This window comes from Polyodon spathula, chromosome 27 (genome assembly GCF_017654505.1).
Source record: "Polyodon spathula isolate WHYD16114869_AA chromosome 27, ASM1765450v1, whole genome shotgun sequence".
NCBI classification, from domain to species: Eukaryota; Metazoa; Chordata; class Actinopteri; order Acipenseriformes; family Polyodontidae; genus Polyodon; species Polyodon spathula.
In genome coordinates, this window is record NC_054560.1 from 5,080,156 (window position 1) to 5,107,365 (window position 27,210).

A 27,210-nucleotide genomic window follows, 5' to 3' on the forward strand; every position below is an offset into this window, starting at 1 on the left:
TGCTCTGAATCCCCTGCAGAATCTCAGCTACCCGCTCGCTGGCTGATTAGAGAGGCCGGGCATCACTGTGCCAGGGGGCTCTCAGCTTGCTGCCCGATTGCTGGCATCACATGCCATAGCAACCCCATCGGTTGACTGACGGCCGATTTGGCCTTGCCGCATTTATAAAAGCACATGGATGAGGTAGCAAGGTATTTCAGGAAGGGGCTCGAGAGAGAGCGACGCAGGCAGAAGGCTGTTGTATTATCCAACAGCCCACACTGGCAACAGTTTGCTGGAAATAAACCCCTTGCTGTTAGATAGCTGACCCTGCCCCCTGTGACATAAGCGTCCTAAACGCAAGAACAAAGACCAAATAAGCACATCAGAGAACTAAGTGAGTCGGGGGTTAGGGAGGGTAGAGTCTGACTGTAAAGGTGATTAGATACCCTCTTTAGTACTTTAGGAAGACAGTCAAAGTTTGAGGTTATAAGCGAATTCAGCTCCTTGATAAAACAGACTGAAATAAAGCCCCGAACTGTCAAGCTTAGGATCAGCATGTTCACTATGTTAAAGCTTCTCAAAGTGAGGAAAGCGTGTGTCCTAAAAATCAAATAAAGCCGTTGAAAAGAAGACACATTTGATACTATTTATTGGAACAAGGTACTGTGCAAAACAGTTTCTAGCACCTCTCCTCCTCCTCCATAGACAAAAGATATTCTTTTATAAACCAGCCTCGGACTTCAGCAGGTTAAAAACATTAAGAAAAAGTTTCCACTTGATTTTTTGAATTTGAAATAAAGTTGTTTTTTTTTAAAGGCACCGATCACTACTGCTACTAATAATAACAATAATAACAATAATAATAATAATAAATAATAAGTAATAATAATAATAATACTTAAATAGTGACTTTCATCACGAATTAATCCCATAAATTTTCTTTCATCCTTTTCTGTTGAACATTTCTAAAGTTGCAAAAACATATGTAGTATCGGTGCAGGTAATTATATATATATATATATATATATATATATATATATATATATATATATATATATATATATATATATATATATAGACAGACAAACTATAATAACATAAACTGTCCTCCAGCAGATATTGTGACACAGCATCACGCTTTCAGCTGCTTCAGGAATCAATGCACCTTTCTTTAGTGAAACTGGGTGAAAGGTTACACTTCTTGAGTGCTGTTCCTCACACCCTGCTTTGGATCAGTGAGCTCCCTGTTCTGGTTCACACAGCTGCTACACATTTCTCTACACATGCATGAAGATATGCTGGGTAAACAAATACATTTGGTATTTCCGTGGCTTTTGCGAACCATGCCAAAGTAAAGATCTCAGCAGCTTTTATATAAGTGACATCTTACCACAAAACACACTAAGCATTTCATAGCACTGGCAGTCTACTTATTGCCCAAAGAGACTATTAACCCATCTGATTCCTATCAGGTGGGGTGGGGAGTTAATCCAAGGGGGCTCCGCCCACACCACAGCGCCCCCTAGCCACCTACAGGTGCATTTCAGGGACGCAAGATTCACAAACCTGACCTTTTACACAGTGACCCAGAAAACGAGACGGAGGGCAGAGAAGGGAAGAGGAGGTGGAAAGTGATGCAAGAAAGATCAGATGGAAGAAAGCAGACCTTGAGAGAGCCACCCGCACTTCTTCTATTCATTACACAGAGGTTCTGCCAGCACTCTCATCACCACGACTCATTCTGGTACCATACCATAAGCAACATGTATTATTATCAAATTGAAAATTATTATTATTTTTTTTTAAATGGAAAATTCCACAGCAGTGAGCGAATGCCTGTTTTGACTTTACAGTCTTCTCTTACGCACAGCCTTGGGCACATTCTACACAGGCCAAATATATACTCAAAGTTCAACTCGTGTAACAAACACAAACCTCTTTGTACACAAAACGAGTACAGAGCACACAGTACTGGGAATCCGAGAGCCAGCAAACACAGTCTAAACTAGATACAAGATGAGTTACGTGAGTGTTCTTTAGAAGAGACATTGAATTGCATGTAACAGTTGCAAGGTTCTAGTTTGGATTTGTTTCACCTTTCATAAAATAGAAATTCTGTTTATGAATGTATTTATTTATATCTACGATAGATCGAGGCAGATCACAATAAATCATCCATAGATACAAGCAATATTAACTTTGAAATCACCCACACAAATCAGGTTTGCCTAAGACTAACAGTCTAAGATTGCAGTTTCAAAACTACTCACATTATTTAAGATGGTGCCCTGTTGTGTTAGTACAGTAAGTTTCAATAAACCCCACACCCACTCCCACATCCACACCGGCTTTTGCTACAATAACACAGGGGTGTGCCCAAGTCCTAGAATTTACATTCAAAGCTGTTGATGTCTGTATTTCATAAATCTAGCCTTATAAGTCTCTCTGACAGACCTGCACTCAGACGTCTCTCCTGTGCCAGACTGAGATCCGGCACAGGGCAGTGCAGAAGGCAGGACTATTCCCTGTGTCCGCAGGGCACTCTGCCTGTTCCAGCATTGCATTGGAATGATGATGCCCAGGCCTCCCTTGGAGGGGCGCTCCCAGTACGTGTGAGATGCAATGGAGGCTGATCCGGCACGTTCTGTAACAGAGCAGGGTGTGGACTCTCAACAGCACACAGTGTACAGAAACAGGGCTAGCGCTAGCGATCTCATCATGTATGAAACTACAAAATCAGTTCATGATGAATTATTGCTACCCAATACAGTTCCAAATGGGAAAATTCACAATGCAAAATAAAAAAAGGCACACGTTACTGCCAAAACTGGGTGTATACATGCGACATAAAATAATAAAGAATTTGATTACTCACTGGAAACTAGCAAACAACTGGAAACTACCACTCCAATCATCTGCACTGTTTGTTTATAAAAGCTCAGCAACCACATGCTAAAGATGCATCCGTTTTTAAAAACAACTTTATGAACATAATTTAGATGTAATCAAAGAAACTACAACATTATATTGGAAAAGTCTACGGGAAGGTCTTATAATAGTACAGTATTTCATGTTATAATGTCACATTTTTTAGCTTTTTATTTTCGTTAGGTCTATGGAGAACTGCAAAGCGGCGTGTAATTCAATATGTTAACGTCACATTATTCAGCAGGTTTCACGAATCAAGCATTTGTTCTGCGGAGTGATGCAAAACTTGTGCTGCACATGCTGAATGTTCTCAATAGCTCCAGGAGAAGTCGGATGCAATATGTCCTGGAAAGGGTTAATCTTGTATTAGGCATTCCTTGCTATTGAGATGTTACTGCTGCCGGCAGCAGCATGCGTGGGATCAAGAAGTAATAACTGCATTCTGGCTGTATGAACTCTCCCCTACTTCCCACACTGGGCTCTACAGTGTATTATTCAAAGCTGTCTGGACAAGCGCGTGAAGCTCAGCTGGCATACTGGAGACTCCACATGTACAGAGCATGTGTCTCGCATGAGAATTATATTTAGCCAAGTGGCTGCTGTGTGATGTTCAATATTTAATCCTAAAGGGGCGTCACATTTATAAAGTAGAACTTGCAATTTAAACATGCATTGATATTGTTTATATTAAAGATATGATGGGTTCTAATTCTCAGCAATATTTTTCTAAATTAATATTATAGAAATAGATGTTAAGAAAGCTAACAATGGCAAATATCCACCACTCCTCATGAAGCACACCATCTTAAGAAATGTTGAGTATGGAATGCAGCCAACCTTTTCTACACCTGTTATATAAACACATATACTTTATAATGTGCACACACATGCAGTTTGTTCATACATGTATATACAATACACATAAATGAGCAGATTCTTTATTTTATAAATATGCAAAGAACAGAAAGCCCTGTTGAGTGACACTGAGAGTCTGTAGACATGAAACCAGATTCCACCTCTCCCTTCCTCTTACCCTACTGCTGCTAGTTATATTGATCTAAACCGAAGACACTCTCCTTTATTTTATTACATGTAACAATGACTGAAAATTCCCCGACATGATGGATTTGCACTCCCAGGGACCAAGATTAAGAGAAGCTATTGTAGGATCTCAAGATGTGAGCAATAGCTTTCCCTTTGTCCTTTATCTTAATGTACACCTTGCCTACTTATTGCATCAGGCAAGCAATTATGCCCTGGACGCAAAGAGTTAACAGAACTCAAGCCCTTTGGAAACCCGAGAGAGTCTAGAGGGACCCTCCCACCTCCTAGCTAAGCAGCCAACCAGGAGTGTTCACTTTGCACACCAGCCTGAGGTCGAAGTGTATATAAGGCTGGGTGGAAGGCTTTGTGCAACAGAGAGCCAAACATAGTACAGCTGACTCGCTTGAGACAGGCAGAAAGATCTTACAGCTGAACCAAAACAAAAAGAAAAAACTGAGAAGATGAAGCTGACGTTGGCAGCCCTGGCACTTTGTGTGGCATTCCTGACGGAGGCAGCCGCCGGCTTCCTTGGTTTTGAAAGGAAAGGCAAGGAGAACAAGGTGCAATACGCCTCCTGGGACGAGGTCAACGTGATCGCCCACGGGCTGCTTCAGCTGGGCCACGGACTCAAGGAGCATGTGGACAAGACCAAGGGCCAGATTAAGGACATCACGGCCAAGCTGAGCTCCTTCAACAGCACGGTGTCTGAGCTGGGCAGGCAGACGCAGAGGCTGCAAGAGGAAGGGGAGGTCCTGAAGGCGAGAGCTCGGGGGCTGGAGGACAGGGAGAGCCTGGTTCTCAGAGTCTCGGCTGAGCTGAAGCAGAGAGCCGAGCAGATGGAGAAGGAGGAGGGGAGGGTGCGCCAGCTAGAGGGGAAGGTAGACGATCTCCTGCAGGCACAAGGTTCAGGGCTCAGCAGTGCCAGCGTGAGCAGAAGCAGCAGCGACATCCATACCATGCAGGTGAGTCCGACCTTCATATACTGCTACGCTGGGAAAGGGTTTGACATTGATTAGCTGTGAGATCTTTTCAAACAACAACCTTGTTGGGATTGATCTGGCTGTAGAATGTAGATTAGCCAGCATTGTGGTTTGTCCTTTCAAAAGGGAAAAGAGCAGTGTTAATGTTTCAGCAAAACATTCTTGCGTCCCCAATAAAACACTGATTTATCATCTACATGGTGTGTTTATTTAATAGAAACGTTGAACTGAGACAGATCACTCAGTGAGACTCTTAGGCTTCTGAATTATCATTAACTGTTTTACTGTTATGGTTGAAAAGGGAAGTGTAGAGGTCAACATGAGGCTAAATGAGGGAACCCAGTGCTTGAAAGACATTCAGTTCAGCACGTAGGGCTTGTGGAAAGCATGATGTCAGTGTGTGTTGCTGTGTGAGGAGACCTCCCTGTGCATGGAGTACGTGCAGAGTGCAGAGCTAGGACAAAGAAACAGGAGCTGGCTGGTTGAGCAAAACAACAGGTTCAAGGGCTTCTGGACAGAGTTACAATTCTGTACTGACAGCTTGAGCAAAACAACAGACCCAAGGGCTTCTGGACAGAGTTACTATACTGTACTATAGCATTTGTTCTGCTGCCAGGTTTGAACAGTTACACAACAGCGATAAGGAAAGAAAGGCTTCCTATAAGCCACAGTGTTTATTTGAAACTCTAAGGGTGTAATTAATACATTAAAGCAGCATCTCGGAGCAAAATCCAGTCCTTTGTGTTTGAATTAAACCAAGCTGCTGCTCAGCGTCGCAGGACAAGAATCTGCAAATTGCTTCTTGTTATACAACAGCCTTGTAGACTGTTAAAAGTGTGAAAGGAACAGAGTGGCACGCTTGAATGGAAACAACCTTAGTCAGGGCTTCAGCCTCTGTTTCGCTTGTCACTGTTAGCGTGTCAAATTCCCCATTTCCAAATCAAATGCATCCTAGATTGAGCCAATCAAAATTTTATTTATTTATTTATTTTTTAAATTGGAAAGATTTTCCCCAGATGATACGACCGGAAGATCTAAAGTTGTCTCCCTTTTTTTTTGTTTTTTTTATTCAGAAACTCCTGGAGGCACAGGACAGGCGCATTGACGAGCTGGTGGAGAGAATCAAACAACAGCAAGACAAGCTGGACAAGCAGAACGGACGCATCAGGAACCTCCAGAGTCAGGTATGATGAGCCAAGGCTGCAGCTTCTCTGATTTCTAGCCCAAGGCTTCCTAAGCGCATTCAGCAGTAGTCACAATCCACCAGGTGTCTGACTGTGTTGCTCTTCTGTATTGAAGCTGGAGCAACGCAAAGCTGCAAGCCCAAAGCTGAAGACCATTCTGAGACACAAAGTAGAAGAGACTCAGAACACCAGCGCAGAGCAAGCTGATTCCAGTGGTAAGCCAAGATCTAAGATGTTATAAACCAGTACAGACCAGTAGCACTGTGGCTGGCAGAGCTGCAATCCAGCTAGACCTTCTTCAGGTTAATATGTGTAAGTGATGCTAAGTTGTTTGTGATTGACCAGAACAGTATATTATATTATCCCAAACGTTGCACACTTAGTGAGACTTGATAGTGTAGGGTTCTGGACAGCTTAGCAATCGGACGTTCCTAAGTTTTTCGCAACCCGCTGGAATCAGAGAGGACCTGATCAAGCAGGATCTCCTTGCTGGCAGGCTGCCAACTAGGGGAAAGTTGAGCGTGTGAGGGAAGGTTCAGACTTGGGATGTGAAGGAGGGGAGTAGGGGAGGGGGGGAGGAGTGGGGGGTTGGCTGTCAGAACAGCATCCACTTCCAGCTGCTAACTTTTTGTTAACCTGTACGGCAGTGGAGTGGATTCATTTAAAAATCTTTTTCGTTGATGCGTTGCGGCTCATTTAACAAGGCAGTGTCTTTCACCTATTTGAGATGGGAAGTGTAAACTCATTAGAAGGCAGCAGGAAAATACAACCCCCATAAACTAGAGGGGTCAGAAGTGATCTTTAAAGTAGGTACAGCTGGTCGGCTCTCAATGAGCTGCGCAGTCCCCAGCCTGGCAGTGATCAAGCTGTGGTAGATTCCATGCCATGCCAGGCTGGACACAAAGCCTCTTGTACTGTACCCATAATCACTGGCTTCATTCAGACTCGGGGCGATGGAAGTGAGCCAGACAGGGGAGAGTTGAAACCCAACAAAGCTGGCTGGAGAACAGTGAAGCGCCTAACCACAGCTAGCATAGAAAACTGACTAATCATTTAATTTTCAGAGAAACAAAAATTAGACGCTCTAGCTGGGGGCGAGGGGGGAGTGAATTTTCGGGAAAAACAAACAGAAAACCGTTCCTTCCTTCCTAGTCAATGAAATAATTACCGGCATACTGCAACCCACACAACGCTGCGCCACTGCTGAGCAGAATGGTCTCTTTTTTTCCTCTTACCAATGAAAAGGGAAGATAATTCTGAATAAATATACATGCTGTACATATATAACAGATTCCCAAGAAATCAGACCAAAGCTCTGGTCCAAATACATTTCTGTACATTTTTCAACTTTTATTTAATTTTTCTTTAACAAAGAGAACTCCAACTGTCTAGGATGGTGCGTTTATTTTGTATCGTGTAATCATTATAATTTTAGTTTAATCAACGGCATTTAAATGTCAGGGCGCCGGGGAAAAGAAATCATGTTACGAATGCCTTTGAGTAGAGGCAGAGCAGCATGTGGTCAGTTTTTAAAGCACTCGTTTGGTTCAGGTTGACCCTGTGCTTCAGGTAACACCTCCACATGCAGCACAGTGCAATAGGCCTGGAGAACGCCAAATGCTAATTCTTTGTGGCTACGTGACGTCAGGCTGAATCACAGAACGAGAAGAGAAGCAGTGTCTTTCAGGAACGCAGCCAAGTCGAGGAAGAGCACTCTCGCCTCGAGGGGGGAGCAGCAGGACACTCATAAGAGTCAGAATACCATGAACCAGCACAAACTGAAACGTGTAATACTGAACACAAAGCAGCAGGCTTCTTGGGGGGGGGCCAAATAAGGGAAAGTTCACGCGCCCCTAAAGGCTAAGAAAGTGTGTTTCTAATTTAAGCTTGCAAACTTTGTACAGACTTCTTTTGTTCTGCCGCAGTCACACCCCCCCCTGCCCCAGCACCCCAAGAATGTGTAACCTTTTCTCTAGTTCCGCCCCCCTTCCACACACACATAGTCTATTCCAGCCGCTGTGACGCCAAAGTATGCCAAATGTTACCCCCCCGCCCATTTTTTTTGGGATGGAATCTGCATTCCCGGCATCACACACATGGAAATTCACCCCCTCCCAGCCAGGGTTTGTATTGGGGCATCACTATGGGAATAGACTTGAAATCAGATTGGATGGTTCCATATCAACAGTAAGCTGCTAGATCATCATGAATGACATCACTCCTTCTATCCAAATATTCCTTCCCTTCGGTTGTTACAGAAAAAATCCAAAGTATCAGAATACGACAAGTTTTTTCTAATCCGTTTTAATTGAAACTGGCTGACTGTTTTTATCTTGGTCTTGATATTCTAAAAATAAAAATGCTGCATTGCATATTATTCCTAATATTTTGAAGTTTATATATATATAGACACACATACACAGACACGCACACACACAGACACACACACACATTTTCTAACACAGGTTTCTGATTGATCTTTTTTTTTTTAATAATAATTTACATTTTTTGAAAATGTATACAATGTAACATTACAACAAGCATCAGAAACTTAAATGTAATAAGCTTCTTCATACCATATTTGGTATGTATTACAGACATCCCAACACATGCCAGTAGAGTAACAGTAGAGGCCTGGCATGTGGCAGCACTGTGGCTACTTCCTTGTCCATACCCTCTATAATGCCCTCTACTCAAGGAGAGCACGCTGTGCGAGGAGAGAGGCAGGCAGCGTTTCACGTGAACATGCAGAGATCTGGTTCTGGGAGCCTGATGAATGTATTGTTGAGCTTCTCTGTCAGTTAGGAGAGAGGGGGAGGGGAGGGGAGAACAGAAATCTAGGGGAGAGTTCATGTTTACTACAGGGAGACGCTAATCTGCCAACGGGCTCCAGCCCTTCTCTGGAAGAACATCGCGGGGCAGGCCCAGGAAGTAACCTGTAAAATAACAACCTAAAACAGCGTTTTCAACTGAGCTCTGAGGTGCTGTACAATGTTGCACAATCTATATCCTGACCGGTCCGATTTCATTTGGTTTGTTTTGACTATGAGAAACTCAGTAACAGTTCTCAGCCGCCCTTCCATCTCCCTTTTAAACTTGAGCTTGTGCTCTCTGTGCAAGCGTGTTTTTTTTTTTTTCTCTCCTCCAAACCCCGACGCTTCGAGGAACGCTTTGTTGTTTTCTGAAAGTAGGGCTTTTGAACCGAGGTGCACAAACAAGTTCCTCGCTGGCACAGAAAGGGCAAAGTACAAAGACCAAAAAGACAGCGTCGCGCGCGTGCAAAAAAAATATTGACTTACTGCGAGTGAAAGTCAAACAAAAACACCGTGACCTGCCCCAGTTCCAAACCTCTTCACTGTAAATAACATGCAGTTCCACATCTCTGAACTTTACCATGCAGTTCCACATCTCTGAGCTTACACTAAGCTCAAACAACTGCATTTTATTAATCTTCTGTGTGTTACTAGTTCAAGATGTGACTTGCTGGTTCATTAGAATGATAGCCACTTAGAATCAACTTAGCAAGCACTTTTTATAAATCATGTGCCTGTAGAAATTGCTTATTTTTCTGTTGTTTCACCTTCTAAGAAAGAAATACCAGAGATTAAAATGTCTTTTTTGTTTGTTTTTTGTTCCGCAGAGCTCCCCGCTGACTGCCACATGCTGTTTCTGAGAGGACAGAGGCTCAGTGGCGTCTACAAAATCCAGCCCCAGGCTTCAGAGCCATTCCAGGCCTACTGCGAAATGACAGCAGGTAATGATGCGTTCGCTTGCTTCGTAAACAATTCCACCACGAAATGAATTACTGCAACAAAACGCAAATAAGCAAAAACTAAATCACAATTTCCACCCTCTTTACTAACAGAAGGAGGATGGACAATGATTCAGAGGCGTCAGGATGGGGCAGTAGATTTTGACCAGCTCTGGCAGGCGTACAAGAATGGGTTCGGCACGCTCAATGGTAAATATTAACCCTTTCTAGTACTCAACAGCCCTTGGCATCACTGTATTTTTGAGTAAACTCCCCCCCCCCCCGCTGTGTCACGGTCTAAGGTTAATCTTTCGTTCTTTTCTAGGAGAGTTCTGGCTGGGTTTGGAGCAGATTCACGCCTTGTCAAGACAAGGAGGCTATATTCTGCACGTGCAGCTGACTGACTGGAACGACCAAGTCCAGTTCGTCGAGTATTCCTTCAGACTGGGAGGAGAGGAGAGCAGCTATACCCTTCATCTCCAAGAGGGGGCGCCAGGGAACCTGGAGAACGCTCTGAGTACAGACTCCAGCGGACTTCCCTTTTCCACCCGTGACCGAGACAGTGACCTCAAATCAGACATAAACTGCGCTAAGCATCTCACAGGTACGGCAAACACATCTACTTGCACGTTGACCTTGACCTTAGCAAAATCTTTTCAAACGATTATGCGTGTTAAACCAGTTTTTTACTTTAAGCGTCAAAAGCACAGCGTGAAGGCTTCTGCGGTGCCGTGCCTAACCAAACTCCCTTCCTCCTCTCCCAGGTGGCTGGTGGTTCAGTAACTGCGGACGCGCCAACCTCAACGGGAAGTATTTCAGCAGCGTTCCGCGCCAGAGACACGCGAGGAAGCAGGGCATGTTCTGGAAGACCTGGAGAGGGCGCTACTATCCACTGAAATCCACCGTCATGAAGATCGCTCCCGTCGAGATAGAGCACGACTCCTCGTAGAGCGAGGGAAACAGCGCCTTCTGCTGGGCGCTTATGGAACTGCACCGCTGAGTACATACATCAGCTCCCTGACTGGTGCTAAAGACAGTTTACAGACTTGAAAACACCAGCTAGGTGCACAGCCCCAGAACCAAAGAGAGGAAAGAGACAGAGAGGGGAGGGGATCAGGGTTGTTTCCACGGCTAGCTTGGAAACAGAGACCAAATGAAAGTGGGCCTTCCTCTTAACGTGGTATCACGGTTCTGAAAGGAAAGAGACACGGACGAGCTGGGGTTTTTTTAAACTACATTTTCAAAGCTTTTTAAAACTCTTTTTTAAAAGAGAATGCAACGGAACAATGCAGAATTGTATTACTTGTCTTTTTTGTTTTTTTAACATGCAATTCTTACACTGTGTCAAAGCTAGTTCACGGCCTGTCAGCTAAAACGACATGCATAGGTGGTCAATTAATTACATTTTCATAACATTAAGGCTAATTTACGACTGTTGCATCGATTTCCCACAGATATTGATACTGTTACACAGCACTAAGCACAGTGGAAGTCCTGTGTATTTATACTGCACCATCAATACAATTCCCTACATGCACCAGCAATCTACATGGCAGTAACCACGATAGTTATGCTGTTGAATTGCCCGCAAAACAGATAAGTGCACAAAGTTTTACTGTAATTATTGTATTGATTTTTCTGAGGGGTGTGTATGGGAGTTGGGGTGGAGGGGAGGGGGGGGGTTGGTGGTATATGCCAGCTTCAAGGTCAAATGTGTCCATGAATGGTGAGTTATAGCTAAGAACCTTAAGGTACATTATAATAATGCCTTAAGTGTAGGCAGGGTGGCTAAACTGAAGAAGTGGCATTCACTGAGCTGTGTTTACCGTTCCACGATTTCAAAAGCAGCTTCTGAAGAATGTGGCTTTTCTAATTGCACACAGCTGATCTCGCTCATGTTGGCATCACTTTGAAAGGATTGGGCCTGCGGACAATAATATACTGCAGGGAGGGCTGACCTTGAGGTGTCCTGTGATTGGCAGCCACACAGAGCTCTCATTCCACTGCTTCAAACAGATGGCATTTTCTTGTTCAGTCACGTTGACTGCGTCCAGAAGGCCTCTTCTGCGCCTCCAGTACCTGGAAATAGAGAGGGGCAAACAGCTTTGAGCATTCCATCTTTGTAAATGTCAAGTGCTCTGCTATTTGTACAGCTGTTCTTGTTCTTGTTCTTCTTGTAGTTATTTTAGTTTTTTTTTTTATATTTAAATGTTGTAAAAAGTTAAGTGTTTCTTTACTTTTTGTAATTTATATATCATTTTCTACAGTGAATTCAACTTTTCTGAGCTTCAAAAACCAACAAAAAAATAAATAAATAATGAAATCAATAAAATTGAAGGGCAGAATGCTTTTTTAAATTAATTACAACAATAAAATAAAAACATCTAAAAATATATATCAGTGCTTCGTGTGTCTGTTTTCAAAAATATTTCTCTAAAATGACTCTTATTACAAGGTTATATGAAACCCACAATACCAAACAGTGTTCCTTCGCTTTTTTACCTGTAGATTTTGGATTTTCTTTATTGCATTTTGTCAGTTTTGAGTCAACCTGCAGCTGCAGCAAAAAAAAGTTTTGGATTGAGAGATAATTAAAAGAAAAAAAAAAACTACATGAAACTTATTTTTCATATTTTATTTAACATCTTCTAATCAAAGAAACTACAAAATGATATCATGAAAGTCTACTGGAAGTTATAATAGTAGTATAATATTTCATGTTAGATTTCAAAATTGTCACGTTTTTCAATCGTTAAGTTGTATGTTAATTACACGGGGAAAACTGCAAAGCGGTGTTTAATTCAATCTGTTAACATAACATTATTAAGCAGGTTTCATTCGACTTTATGAAGCAAAATGTGTTAATTCTATAGGGTGATGCAAAACCTTTGGTCGTAGCTGTAGAGTATGCGATATGGAATGGACGTGCTCGGACTTCAGCATTATAACCCTTCCAGTCCTGAAGTATTTCTGTCGAGTCTTAGATAGGACCTTGAGGTCCCGCCAGGACTATTGATAAAAAAAATAAATACATAAATAAATAAAAACAAGGTTGAAAAACAGGCCCCTCCATAAACGCTGCTATTATACTTTGACTAGATGGAATCTATTTCTGCACAGACTTGCAATGCGCCTTTTCTATAATCCAATTAAAACAAAATCATAAATCTTTCTGCTCCTTGACTTAATCAAAAAGAAAAAAAAAAATCGAGACTCATAAAATACGTTCCCTGGGGGATTCGGGATCAGGTGCTGAAGTATAGATATTTCCTCGCTTGATAAATTAAATTGAGCCTTCAGTGAATTACGCTGTGTGGAAAATGACTTAACCCTTTAGGTCCCGGAGCCCGTGTGACATGAAGATTTGTAGATCCCTCCCCGCGGTGCTGAATCCCGTGTCCTTTTCTGCCAGCTGGCCCTTCATCAATCACCGCAAGAAAGAGAAAAGGGTACGGCTAATGGGAGTCTCCAGACTAGACGCTTATACAGGCAGGCACTGCGGGGTGTAAATAAACATTGATCTTGAAATCACAAAAAATCATTAAAAATATGAATTTTTATATATACTATTATATATATATATATATATATATATATATATATATATATATATATATATATATATATATATATATATATATATATAACTAATATGAAGTTAAAGGAGTACTCTGTGTGTGTGTCAGGAGTAAATGCATTGTCAGTTTTTATTGAAGTTATAGCAACACTGATCAATTTCAATTACAGTACAATGAAAAGTAGTCCTATATCCTGCCGTGCATTTAAAAGCACGCATTTTGTGTTGAAAACAGTTGTAAGTTAACTTGTAAAATGCGTACAGGGCAAATAAACTGCACTTTAAATCTGCAGGTCCCACTGTGATCTCAAAGGGCATTTTTAAACCACCAAGACAAGGCGTCCTCAACATCAAGCAGTGAGCAAATCTACAATAAGGAAAGGCAGCCTTTCGGAAAGCTTGGTTTCTATCCAGACTCGCTTTTCTGATGACAAGTATTTATGTATCAACCAGACCGCTCCCTCTAGTGCCTGACTTTTGTACTGCAACTCGAGACTAATTTGCGGTATCTACTGATCTTCATTTCTTGAACGACACTGACCACGAAGGGAGCAATCTCATTGGCTAACGAGTATTCCATCCTGCGCGGATAGGTCCACCATTCCAGCACAGCTTGAAGCTTTGAACTTTGCTTGCTTGCTTCATGTACTGTTCTTGTAATTTTAAGCAGAATGTTCCGTCCTGTGTGTATTTCACGCCAGAGGATGCCATTCACAACTTCAAAATCTGCTCATGTCTACTTGATTCTCAGAATTCATTTGTGTACCCCCGAGGAAGAATCCTCACGTTTCAGTTTTTGCATTTACAACATAAGCAATGTTCAGGCACAAAAAAGCTGTTCAGCCCATCAAGGCCTGTCCTTTCACAGTGTCTCTGCTAATGGGATCTGCCCCACAGGACAGAATCTAATTGCTTCTTGAATGCGTCAGCATCCAGAAAGTGTGCAAAGTTTTTCATCTGAAACTTAGGGAGGCCAATGTTAGAAACCGTCATTATTTCCTAAAAAAACAATCAAACCTAGAGCTCTGGTCAAAAGTTTTGCATCAACCTACAATTCTAGGATTGAGGAAATTAAAAAATTAAATATAAAAAAAACAAAAACACTATATGAATATAATTTAGATCTTTTATCATGTAATCAGTGAAACCACAAAATTATATCATGAAAGCCTACTGGAAGCCATAATATGTTAAGTATTTTATGTTAGATTTAAAAATGTCACATTGTCAGTTTTCCGTTGATTATATGAAAAACAACAAAGCGAGATGTAATATGTTAACGTAACATTATTAAGCAGGTTTCATAAGATTGACTAGTTAATTTAAACTAAAAACTAGTTAATAAAAATTTGTTAATTCTATAGGGTGATGAAGTGTCTCAACAGCTAGATCTTTACATGCAAAGCAAATCAACACACCACACAATACTCAGCTTCTATTATTTTAATGAGCCACTACACCTTACACTCATTATAAAAGAATAAGAATCCATAAAAATATTTTATTTTAATAATACACACTTAAAATACTGGGTACTGGTAGTGGTGGCTGGCAGCTTCCCCAGAAAACAGACAAGAGGTTGCATTTAAATTAAGAGGAAACCTTGATGTCTGTTTAGCGCTACTGCAGACAATTTAAAAAACAAAATTAAAAAAAAAAAAAAGAATAAAAAGATCTTGTTTGTGTCGTGCGTTTTCACGTGTGTGTACGTCAGTCTGCATGAGCCACCAGCCAGTGACCACGTTGTTTGGCAAGTTCATGAGTCGGGTTCCACTAAAATCAGCTGACGGTAAACGAGGTGGGTGGGGCGCTCAACGAAGATGGATGTGGCACACCAAATGATGCAAGTTACTAGCCAGTTATATTCAGTTCCAGAGGAGTTTTAATAGCAAGTTCTTGTTGTAAAACGGCAGCCCTTGGCCCTTTTGTGGGTTTGATGTTCCAGGAGCGCTGCTCTCCTGTCCGTCATGCCAGCGTGGCGAGAGGTCCCTCAGGGGTCGACACTGACTATCGCAGGGAGACCAGGTGTCCGGAGTCGCGTGGAGAGCGCTGGAGAGGGATAGGGTGACCGAGTCGAGGTATTCTCAAAGGTATTGTTGTAGAAAGTGCAGCAGCATTATCTCGTAGTGCTCGCCTGATTCTGGGCAACGAATACTGTGTCTCTCGTTGGGGTAGATCTGTGCAGGAAAAAGGCGGCACGTTTACAGATAACTAGAGCTTTCTTTTTGTAACGTGTCAACTAAATATTGTAATCTAAAATGTATTGTGAGACCAGTTCATGTATGTAAAATCAACAATTGAATTATTAATCTTTTTAAGGTGGTCCATGAAAACGCCCCTTTATCTATAGTGCTCCTCCTTTAGTACAAATACTAAATCCCTATACTCGAATCAAAGCAGCGGTCTTGGTAGATATCTGGTTCCAATGTATATATACTGAAATAAAGCAAATGCACAAAACCTCAGTGCTGGGTGTGCATCTTATTTCCATTTCCAGGATCTTGAAACTAAACTCAGCCAATAAAAGGCAGCCACTGCTCTCACCTGCAGCTGATAGGGCTTCCCAGCTCGGATCAGCTGCGACACCAGGAAGTTGGTGTGAAAAAAGTGCACATTCTCATCAAGAAATCCATGCAAGATCAGCAAACGGTTTGGCCTGGATTCAAAAGAAAGGGAGAAACAACAGGAGAGACGCGCGTGTGAAACACTGCAGAACACTGCCAACAAAACGTGCACTCCTGAACTAAAGAAGCTTTAAGTCGTTAAGCTAATCTGGTTTCATTTGGTATCTTCTCATTTTGAGCAACAGTGCTTTCCTGTTTCCCCCCCAGTTAAAAGGCCACCATACCAACAGCGAAACCTACAGACTCCCCGGTAAGACTTGTAGGGATGGAAATATGGCTCCTAGTGCACAGCAGCTTCCCCATTCTAGGTTTAACACAAGCTTGATTAGCCACAGGGTGTCTAGGTAACAAGCTCAGGTGCATCTTATTAAACTCCTAGTAAAACCAGGAACGGATCAAACTGCTCTGCAATGGGAGTCTTATTTCTATCCCTGCGACGATAAAAGAGCAATCAGTTTATTTAGCGCAATTTCAGTAACCTAAACAGGGCTTGTTCTGAAACCCAGGACAGATTGCAGGACTCGTGGGAGTTTGTAACCCAAGCTGGCTCATTGCAAGCCCTGCTGGAGCAGAGTGTCTGCCCCAGTTCACCACTTCACTCACTCATTGGGTAGCTTGTCCACGTGCAGTGCCACCGAGCCAGCCTCGTAGCCTTGCTGGTTGTTCTCGGGGATGTCCATGTACCGTTCGGTGTATCCAGTATCGTAGGCCATCCATACAGTGACAGGGGCCCCCGCGATCGCAACCTGGGGCAGAAAGAAAGGGGTTATCGATAGGAACACACCGCCTTGCTCGGAACTAACCTGGTTAGCAGACAGAGTGTCACACAGCCCAGTTAACAGCAATCACTGTAGCACACTGAAAAGTGGCAGGAAACATGGGTGAAGAGGATGGTTTGGTTACGTCTCCAAGATTATTATTTTGCTCTTAATAACTGACATCTGCAATATTTCCATACATATTCATGTCACCATGTGCTCTACAGAAACGGATAACCTTATTCTACAACAAATAACCTCAAAAAACTAAACAGGACAGAAAGGCCATTTGACAACGCAGGAATGGAAATAAGACTCATTGCACAGCAGTTGGATCCTGGTTTTACTAGGAGCTTAATAAGGCACTGTACCCATACACTGAAGCTAATCAAGCTCACAGTAAAACCTAGAATGCTATTCAATGGGAGTCACGTTTCTATCCCTGCAATGTGTTTGGTGTACTTGGTTCAAAACCAGCTGTTTTACTATGACATCAGACCATGTGTTCCTACAGCTTGGCTGCGTTCATTCAGGGCTCAGGACTCTCTCTTCACTCTGCTCACCTTAAAGACGTTGGGCCGGTGAATGAGTCCCATGAGTGACAGGAAGCCCCCGTAGGACCAGCCGTGGATGGCCACGCGACTCAGGTCCACAAAGTTGTACTTCTCAGCTACGTACTGCAGCCCTTCCACCTGGTCCTCGATCTCTACCTGCCCCTGTGGGACACACAGCAAGCAGGAGCACCTGATCATTGAAAACAGAACCAATAGGAAGCAAGCCCTATCCATCTACAGCGACCCGTGGAGTCTTACCATGCTGTTTCTGAGAGCCCCTTCAAACTTGAGCCCCCTCTGACAGGATCCCCTGCCATCGATCACCACCACCACGTACCCCAGAGACGCCAAGGTGTTCAAGCGCAGGTACTTCACCCCCTTGAACGAGTTATTGACCAGCTGGACCTGGGTTGCGTAGAGGAACGAACACAATCATTAAGATGCACTTGCCCTGCAGTATACAGTACAAGCATGTTCTTATAATGAAACATCAATCTTAGATCGGACAGGTTTGCAACGGGAACCTTAACCCCATCCCAGCCTTGCTTTCTGGACCCTGCATACCTGTGGCCCCCCATACACGAACTGCAGTGTGGGATGCTTGCGTCCGGGCTGAAGGTTATGGGGTTTGTACACCATTCCATACAGCTGAAACCCAGACTTCCCCGGGAAGTCGAAGATCTCAGGAGGAATATAATCTGGAGGACAACCTGGAAAAACAAACAAAAAAAAAAAAAAACGTCAACTTGGATCAATATTTTATTTCAAGTTTTACATTTCTTAAGGAGAAACAGCTAACTTGCAATGCTAATGCTTCGGTCCTCCTCTCCTGCATACAGCTCTGGCCAAAAGTGTTACATCAACCTACAGAATGAACTCATTTTGCATCATAAAGCCGAATGGAGCCTGCTGAATAATACTGTTATGTTAACATAGTGGATTACATACCGCTTTGTAGTTTTCCCATATACTTCACAAAACACTGCCGAAAATGGAAAAGCCAACATGAAATTGTACTAATATTATGGCTTCTGGTAGACTTTTGCAAAATCATTGATTACATGATGTTACAGAACTCTAGGGTGATGCTAAACTTTTGTCCAAGCTGTATACTTGCACTATGCTAGAAGGTGCTGTGCCTGGACAGCAGGCGTTCCTCTGCTCTTACCTGCGGCCTCCATCATGCTGGCCCAGAACTCAGGCTCTTTGTGCAGAGGCTCGCGCTCTGATCCCACCAGCCTGTAGACGTGAACGCAGGGCGGCGTGCTGACACTGCTGTAGTGGCTGATGAACATGTCGAAATTCTGAGGCAGAGAGAAAGACAAGCACTCAAATTGAAATGAAAAAGGACAAAGAAAAGTTTTTTCAGTAAATGTATTCATACTCGAAATCTGGCTCTGTGAAAGCTTAGGTCACTGGTGGTATGTATAGCAATGTTAAAATGCAACGACAATCGTTCTCAATTTCTTCATTTATAGTTTAAACGTTTGGCGTTGAATTTTATTACAGGATTATTATAACTTTTTTGTCACAAGGCACAAATCAACCTAGATCAGGGGTCTCAAATCCCAGTCTGAGGGCTATTCCACTCCAGGTTTAACAGGCAATGTTATATAATGATCTACTGCAGGGTCTGGATGAAGGTTTAACTGGTTCAGTTAAACAATTTAGAACAGGGCTGGAACAAAGACGAGGAGTGGAAGGGACCAATTTGGCCACCCCTGACCTAGGTGATTGAGATGACTCTGTAAACATTATGCATGGCACACAGACAGACAGGCAGACAGACCTGGCTCATTGAACAGCTATGTGAGAAGCCTGGTTTGGTGAGCCTCACGATGTCGCCCGGAGACTCATAACTCACAACGTAGAGGTGCTGCTCTAAAGGGGTGTCTTTAGTAGCCTGGAAATACACTAACTTTGTAGCTTCGTTCACCCAGATCTGCAAAGCAAAGGCAACGTTACATGCATCTCGAGGCAGCTATGCGTTTGAGACAGAAGGAAAAAGCAAACAGCTCGATCGATTCATTTTTTGTAAGACTGTACCTTTGAACTGTGTCTTGCCAGCACCTCCCACTCCCCACTGGTTAGTGTCACCTCTTCTTTAATTGGGCATTTAAAATCTCCTGGAAGACAGAACGAGTCTGTCTTGAATAGGACAGCCAAATAGCATGGTCAGACTTACTAGGCTCGATAGGCAACTAGTATCTACTGCATTAAGAATCAAAATGCATGCAGCAAAATAACCGATTTAACTCATAACTTCAGAAACTAAAGTTTTTTTATTCCCCAATCCCGGAGCCTGGGACGGAACCCCTCCCATTTACCTTCACTATGGCTGTAATTCCGTGACCACTGATAGCTCCCTGGCTGCAGCAATGACGTGATTCTGTAGAGGTGGCAGAAGCCTGTCTTGGATTCATTAACCCAGATAAAGGTGATCTCGTCATCCTTCGTTTGGAGGAAGGGGTAGAAGATATCATGAACCTGTACAGAGACATAAAGAGAAACAGAAAAGAAAAAAGGATTACCTTCCGGTACATTCAACATATTTGCATTTTTGAAGTCTGAAAGTTGTATTTGTAAACACACACAAACTACAGCTATGGAAAACTACAAAGCAGTATGCAATTCAGTATAAGAACGTAACATTACTCAGCATTCGACTTTATGAAGTATAACTAATTTTATAGGGTGATGCAAAACTTTAGGCTGTAGCTGTACTCTTTATTATTTAATTTGCAAGGAGGGTACCAGAATAAAATACTGTCTGAGAATATCCTGACAAAGTTCTGCAGAACACACAGCAAAATCGACAGGAGCAAAGCACCCAAACAAATCAAACCGTTAAACCCCCAGGCTCCGGGACAGCAGCCTGCTCTCGGGACTCACGTTTATCCAGATGTCGGTCACCTCCTCGTAGATAATGAATGGATGCACGCTGTCTGGAACAGCGTCCACGTAGTCCTGCCGCACAGCCTCGTCGCTGGTGACCGGGGTGAAGAGCGCTGGGGGGAGCAGGACCAGCTGCAGCCTCTGCTGGGTACGGTCCAGAAGCACCGCCCAGGCACTGCCAAGGGAAGCAGCGCAAGCCTTTAGAACATGCATGGACATGTTTGTACTCACGCAACATGTTTAATTATAAATTTCACATGGCGCCAGAATCAAGACTTGCATTGACTTTAGACAGACTTTTCATGCCGGATTCCGGAATAGACAGGTTCCAGATGGTAGACGGGATCACGCCACTGACTTCAGGGCGGCCCCAAAAAAACCGATGCTGAATTATAGTGAACGCCGTTTGCAGAGAGGCTGGATTAGATGGGTTTTAACTGTACCTTGGAAACCGAACAGCACCACATGATGTCTGCGATCAACGTCAGGACAAAACACAAACCAGGACAGCTGTCGAGGGGGTAAACAGGACTTACTGTTTGCCCTCTTTAGTCCAGCCCGCTCGAGCTATGTACTCCGCTGTAGGAAACAGCGTGGTGAAGGGAAGTACCAGCTCCTTGTCCTGTGTGCTAATGATCTAAACAAAACGAAAAAAAATAAATCAACTGGAATCTAAAGCAATAGTCCATCTGTACAGGCTGAGTCATTCTCACATCTCTGGCTACACTACCGCATCGCTAGCCCATAGTTGGCAATCGAATGCACCTGGGATGGAAATAAAGACTTGCTTCATATTAGTTTCACTATTCCAGTTTTTGACAGAAGCTTGATTAGCCACAGTGTTACGGTAACAATCTCATAGTAAAGCCAGGAATGGATCAAACTGCTGTGCAACGGGAGTCTATTTCCATTCCCAGCGCACCCAGGAAAATATGAGGGCTCTCCAAATCAAACACTCTCTCCTTTCTCGCAGCAAAAAAAAACAAACAGTCTCACCCTTCCGAGATGGTCCGTCTTGATCTCCGAGAGTTTGAGGGTGATTTTGGGATTCTTACTGCCTGCAGGAAGACACAGAAATATACATTTGTAAAAACTGAACTCCAGCTCTTCCTTCAATCTGGCAGTTGTTTTCTCCCCACGGTTGACAGTGCCGTGCCGTGCCGAGCCCTGGCGTACCTGTGCGGGGGTACCGGTATGCGTCGGCTTTGCGCTCCTCCAGAGCCGGAGAGGGTACGTGAATGATCTCCACGTCTGATTCGTCCACTTCCTCATAGAGCAGGTGGAGAGTCTTCCCCCCGTCCGAGTCTGATACGAGAGAGAGAGAGAGAGAGACTCAGCGTCAACACCCTGTTCACAAAACCTGAACTGTATCCCATCAAAACTTCAATAACTTCAACAATTATTTGCAAGTTTATTATTATGATGCTACATTATTAGTAATTATTTTAACGTACCTTCTGTGGCGGTCGGTGACCACCAGTACCCTGTGAATCGATCAAACTCCTCCTGAATCACGAATGTGGCCACACCAGCAGACTTCGGGTCCTCCTTCACGTTATTCAAACCTTTCAGAGAGAGCGAGCACAGAGAAACGTGAGCAACTTTAATCTGTAGGCTGTACCGCGAGGTCAAGGGGCAGAATGGTGTGCGGACCTTTGTGGCAGAAGGTTAGCCGTTTCTCCTCTCCCGTTTCGATGTTGGCTATCCAGAGATCGTTGTTATTGATAAACGAGATGAAAGTAGGGTCCCCCGGGCAGATTTTGGGGTCCATGCGAGTTCCCGAACACTGCGTCTTTATCTCAGCTGGTTTCATTGGGGACACCTGCTAAACAAGACACGGCCCGCAGGGCCGCAAGGTTAAATGGGGCTCGGAAAGTGAATACAACAGTTACAACATGGTGGTAAACACAGGTGGTGCTATGCAGCATAGAAATAAATAATACTTATGTGCTTCCTTTTTAAAATAAAAATGTGCAGATGCTGCAATTTGCCGTACGCACATTCCAGTCCTCTGATATGCCTGACCAGTAGGGTGCGCTCTAGTGCAGCCAGGAGAAACAGTCCCTGATGATTTCTCCAATGCCACACTCCCTGTGGAATCCCCAGAGAAGACCAGCAACTTTGCACAGCCAGGACTGAAACCTGCACTCCCCTGACTGCACGACTCACCCAGCGGTTTTAACCTAAACCACGGAAGTGTGCACTGACAGGTTGTTGGGAACAACAAGGCACAGCAGTGCTTGAAGAAGTAGCTTTTTAAATGGTGAGCAGTGGAACGCAAACTCAGTGACAGGAATATAAATTACAGACGTGATTTCCTACTGAACGCCAGCGAATCCCCTCTAAAAACTCACAATGAACCCGTTGCGCCCCCCGTCCCGGCAGTAGAACAGGCTGTTGCTGGCCTGGAAGAGGAAGAGGCCGCTGTGGGGGTGGTAGTCGTAGGAGGTGATCCCGAACACACCCAGTCGCTTCCTTTCACGAAGCAGCTCCTCCTCCCGAGAGTACACGCCGTGGTTGGGCGTCGCCTGCCACAAGAAAAATGTCAATCCACGTATAGAAACAGCTTGTGCGTACTCACTTCCTGTGCTGTAGGTTAACCTAGACAGAAGCTGACACAGGACGTAAGGAGGCACCAGTAGCCGTGCGTAACTCAGTTTTGCGGCAGCAGGTATTTCGAACTGAACACGACTTTTTTTGCCTCTCCCACTCACTTTCACCCCCCCGTCCCTCACATTCCACCACCATGCTTTGAATTCCACACCTGCCCGCTATAAATTACAGCCTCCAAATACTGAAACACTGGAGGAGGGTGCTGGCAGATTACCAATGGGTGGAATCCCCCAGTTAGCACTGACAGTGATGTACACCATGCAGAACCTGAATACATTTGCTGATTTCTTATTTTTTTATTGCATCCTGGTGTGCTCAACAGAATACTTGGGCAGGTTTAAAAGTCACTTGCCCGGTAATAAAGTATGCATTGCAGAGCAGTGGAAACATGGCTTAAGCTGTTTCATGCTTGTTCTGTAATTGAGTCCTATTCACAAAAAAAAATTTAGTTGAAACTGCTTATATTCCATGTTTGGGTTACTGTATGTATTAAATCACCACATATAGAAACTGCTCATTTCAATCATAGACCCTTCAGTAGTGTTTGCTATTCCATAACTAGCTGCCCCACCTCCTATTTCCCTATTGCAGTCTGGGATAAACATGGGCACCCACTATCATTCTTCTTTCATGACCAGGTATTTCAAAGCTAACTGCTCTTGTCCTCACACGAGATACAACAGTGCTTGGAGCTGCTGTATTTGAGGAGTTTCTAATAAGGCAGCCCTTTCCTAGTGTCTATCATCCTCGTTATGATCATCACCTGAAAGTGGTCGAGCATCTGTTTCCAGGACAGCACCAGCAGGGCCTCTTTACGAACTTTCTTGGGAATCTCGGAGTAAAGCAGCGAGTTCTCTCTGCTCCCGTAGGGCATTCCTGAACAGGAGCGAGAGCAGACATTACAGTGCAATACTGAGCAGTCAGCCAGCAGTGTTCATCATAGCACAAGACATCAAAGTCGACAGAGTTTCAAAAAAGCAATAAAATAACGCTACCAGAGGATTGCGTTCATGCGTGGTGTGCTTGTCTGTTATATCAGTACATATTGTTTTTAGCATATAGAACTGTTGGATCCACAAACACAGTAATCATTACATAATAAAGCCACATTGTTGAGCCTAAAACTGGCTAGTGTAACAGTGAGTGAAAGACCCAGAAGAAAGGGGAAAACCTATTCAAAACCAAAGCCTTTTGATTTAGGCTTGGTGGTCCAGTGGTTACAGAAATGGCAGCCATCCACACAGTCATCAACAATCAACACAGCCATCAACCATCAACACAACCATCCACACAGCCACCCAGTAGTATACGAAGCACATATTAGAAACGCTGCAGTGGCGGACGCTCACCGAGGTAGTAGAGGCGGTGGGAGTGAGGTCCCGAGTCGTCCTGTTTCTGCACAAACTGGAAGTCGTGGGGAGCCTTGTTGATGATCATCCCCGAATATTTGCGGCTGCTATGAATGATGTCCCGCAGCCCATCCCAGGAGTGCTTCTCTACGAAGAACTGGGAGGGGACGTCCTCCATCTCCACCACTTCTGTACTGTCTGAGAGCACGTCCACAGCAGTCATCCTCGCTGCGGAAAAACTGAGCAGGGGGTACAAGGGGTTAAAGGGAATCAGAGTGTGCAACATCATCACGGAGCCCTGTTCAGCACTGGGGAAGCTAGGCATGGCAAACACAGTGGCCAGCTTACCAATAATGTACCTTTTAAAACTGCCTTCTGTTTCGTCTTCAAGCTTCAACTTCTTTACTCTATGCATTAACCGGACAGCCAGCCTCAACCAGGTTTGGGAACCTGAAACGGGGAGGCAGGCAGGCAGTCAGGGAGTTTAAGAGACTCGATTCTGATCTAGTTAAATGAAAGGAACTGGAGTTGTCACATTGACTGCGCCAAGGATGCCCATAACAACCCCACACCTCACTGACAGTGTTATGGCAGGTTTTTTTTTTTTTTTTGGTTTTTTTACTTTAATAACTTCCTATTCTTATCTCATAGGCCTGAAACTAGAGTACTGAAATATTATTATTATTATTATTATTATTATTATTAGATAACATTACCTGTTTTTAAAAAAAAGTCTAATTTACATTTTCCATGAAACGTAAAACAAAAATAAAAGAGAGAGCTTCGACGATAAAAATAAAATGTCTATACGTTGTACGACCCAAAGAAAAAAACACCCCCACTTTAACTTATGGGGGGTTTGGGGGGGGGGGGGGGGGGGGTCGGCGCTCTATCTATTCTCTGTTCTGTTTTGTCTTTATGGATTTGGGGAGGTCGTAGACAAGTCGTTTGGAAAAGACATCGCGTTATAAATCAATAACAAATACCCTGAACTATAAAAGCGGTCGTACCATTTACAATCAACACGTTTAAAAGAGGTATCGAGGTATGGCAAGCACAGGTTGTAATAATAGAACTGATCGTTGACCGAGGCACAGCTGAACATCGAGTGAAGAAGCCCATCGATTACATTATTTCGAGTCATTGTCAGGCAGACCTATTTTTTTTTTTTTTTTTTTTTTTGTAACTCATCTATTTTTCAACCCAGGAGCCGCAGCCTCGTTATAACGAACTCCCCGGTTACTACGAACAGCTACTTACAGATCCAGAACAAGCCCCCCCTCTCTGCGGTTTTTGATCCGTGATCTGCTGATATTTAAAAAAAGAAGAAGAAGAATGAATACTGCTGCTTTTCAGCTGAATGCACAACAGCGGCGGGCAGGAGGAGTCTGATGTGAAACCCCGGAAACCGCCTGGGAGAGACCAACCAGCAAACACTTTTGACCCGGGAAGGGTTTCGGTTTCGTGTGAAATTGCATAGATATTGCTTCTGAGCGGCGAGGGTGCAATTGATCGACCCCTTTCTGTTTAACAGCGCGACATCTGGCGCTTCGGGGGAGATAGGGCTCGGTAACTATATTAGAGAAACTGCACTCCTGTGCTCGCCATATTGGCTCCACCTACGAATAGCTGTGTCCGTCTGAGCCGGCTTCTGTTTCATATTGTAGATTTCGAGTTTCAAACCCGGTGTATGTACCGGTATGTATTTTTTTTTTTCAATTGAAAACACCTAGTTTAATCGTTGTAATTTGAATGCTTTAAATAATAAATAATAATAATAATAAAAAAAAAATATATATATATATGTTTAAGAAAACAAATGTATGTTTCCGCCCGGGATCGAACCGGGGACCTTTCGCGTGTGAGGCGAACGTGATAACCGCTACACTACGGAAACCACCGTAGACAGTCTTTACATAGTGATGTAACCCTATAGCTATGTGATGCTATGTATGATTCGTGATTAAGAAAAAGTATCCAGGCAATGCGTGGCTGAGAATGTGGCTGAATGTTGCATTTTTTACACGACTGTAAATTTTAAGTGGTCAACAGCTAAGTTTAATTCGAGGTAAAGCGTAAAGCGTTGGTGGTATAGTGGTGAGCATAGCTGCCTTCCAAGCAGTTGACCCGGGTTCGATTCCCGGCCAACGCAACTTCGTTTTATGGTATTATTCTGTTTTTGTTTTTTTTTTTTTTTTTTTGGAAACACAGTTCGTTTTTATGCATCTAATAATAATAATGATGTATTAAAAAAAACAACAACAAAAAAAAAAAACATAATAATAAAACGAAATTCAAGAGTCAGCTTTTTTAAGCAACGGTCTTGTTATAAAATTCTTATTTTATACCGGAGCGCGTATTATTATTTGTTGTATTTAAACGCGTGCATTACTAATCTAAATCTACAAGTCAAATTGACGTTAGCACATCATGCAATTACGAAAGTGAACGATAGGGGGCAGCTGTGGCTTTCTTTAGACTTTCATAAGGCAGGACTGGTGCAACAGGTAAGCAAAATATCTTATTGTGTCTGTGGTCATAGTTTCTTGCTTGCAGTCATTTCTGAACAGCTATTGGACTATTTTGGTATCATCCATTGTGTATAACAGGGCTTGCGGTTAGACCGTGTACTCACTGTGCTCGTGAAGTAGGTCCTACAGTCGAATACTCTATATGACAATCTGACAATTTTATCAAAGCATCCTCTGGCAACTATATGAACTGTTATCCACAGAGACATCTCTTTTTTTTTTTTTTTTACCTCAGGCAAAACAGATACACTGTATATGTTGTATGAAGGCATGGTTCTGTATTTTGAAAACTGATACGGTGATCTTAACATTTGTGTTTGCACCCCTAAAGTTATAACAACATGCAGCGACACTCTGAGCAAAATATAAAATGTACTACTATGGTCAATTTCATGCACGGTATATAAGGTGAGTAATTATCTCCCTAAGGTCAGAGAACA

The 27,210-nt window shown here is 43.2% G+C and overlaps 2 protein-coding genes and 2 non-coding genes across 7 annotated transcripts; 2 read left to right on the forward strand and 2 right to left on the reverse strand.

Moving 5' to 3' along the window:
• The first annotated feature begins 4,316 nt into the window (after positions 1 to 4,316).
• LOC121301419 (angiopoietin-related protein 4-like) lies at positions 4,317 to 12,196 on the forward strand. The gene is made up of 7 exons (XM_041230803.1): positions 4,317 to 4,916; positions 6,008 to 6,118; positions 6,234 to 6,333; positions 9,759 to 9,872; positions 9,984 to 10,079; positions 10,195 to 10,473; positions 10,634 to 12,196. The coding sequence occupies exons 1-7, from the start codon at positions 4,416 to 4,418 to the stop codon at positions 10,816 to 10,818; spliced, it is 1,386 nt and encodes a 461-aa protein (XP_041086737.1). The 5' UTR covers positions 4,317 to 4,415; the 3' UTR covers positions 10,819 to 12,196.
• A 2,678-nt stretch (positions 12,197 to 14,874) lies between these two features.
• Positions 14,875 to 25,662, reverse strand: LOC121301480 (dipeptidyl peptidase 9-like). 4 transcript variants are annotated; one of them, XM_041230928.1, is made up of 21 exons: positions 25,500 to 25,662; positions 24,599 to 24,689; positions 24,240 to 24,478; positions 23,654 to 23,766; positions 22,632 to 22,805; positions 21,931 to 22,099; positions 21,732 to 21,842; positions 21,454 to 21,582; positions 21,274 to 21,335; positions 20,814 to 20,914; positions 20,275 to 20,452; positions 19,710 to 19,869; positions 19,429 to 19,508; positions 19,172 to 19,324; positions 18,551 to 18,686; positions 17,947 to 18,092; positions 17,641 to 17,787; positions 17,392 to 17,544; positions 16,674 to 16,816; positions 15,991 to 16,102; positions 14,875 to 15,623 (listed from the first exon to the last, which is right to left on the reverse strand). In XM_041230928.1, exons 2-21 carry the CDS (start codon positions 24,652 to 24,654, stop codon positions 15,531 to 15,533), a joined length of 2,655 nt encoding a protein of 884 aa, XP_041086862.1. In that variant the 5' UTR covers positions 24,655 to 24,689; positions 25,500 to 25,662; the 3' UTR covers positions 14,875 to 15,530. The 4 variants fall into 4 exon arrangements, with proteins under 4 accessions (XP_041086862.1, XP_041086860.1, XP_041086861.1 ...); XM_041230926.1 differs by having other exon boundaries at positions 21,931 to 22,102; XM_041230927.1 differs by lacking the exon at positions 25,500 to 25,662 and having other exon boundaries at positions 21,931 to 22,102; positions 24,599 to 24,907.
• Positions 25,663 to 26,063: 401 nt separating this feature from the next.
• On the reverse strand, positions 26,064 to 26,136 carry trnav-cac. The gene has a single exon. It is a non-coding gene; the product is annotated as a tRNA-Val (tRNA).
• A 183-nt stretch (positions 26,137 to 26,319) lies between these two features.
• On the forward strand, positions 26,320 to 26,391 carry trnag-ucc. The gene has a single exon. It is a non-coding gene; the product is annotated as a tRNA-Gly (tRNA).
• The last annotated feature ends 819 nt before the right edge of the window (positions 26,392 to 27,210 follow it).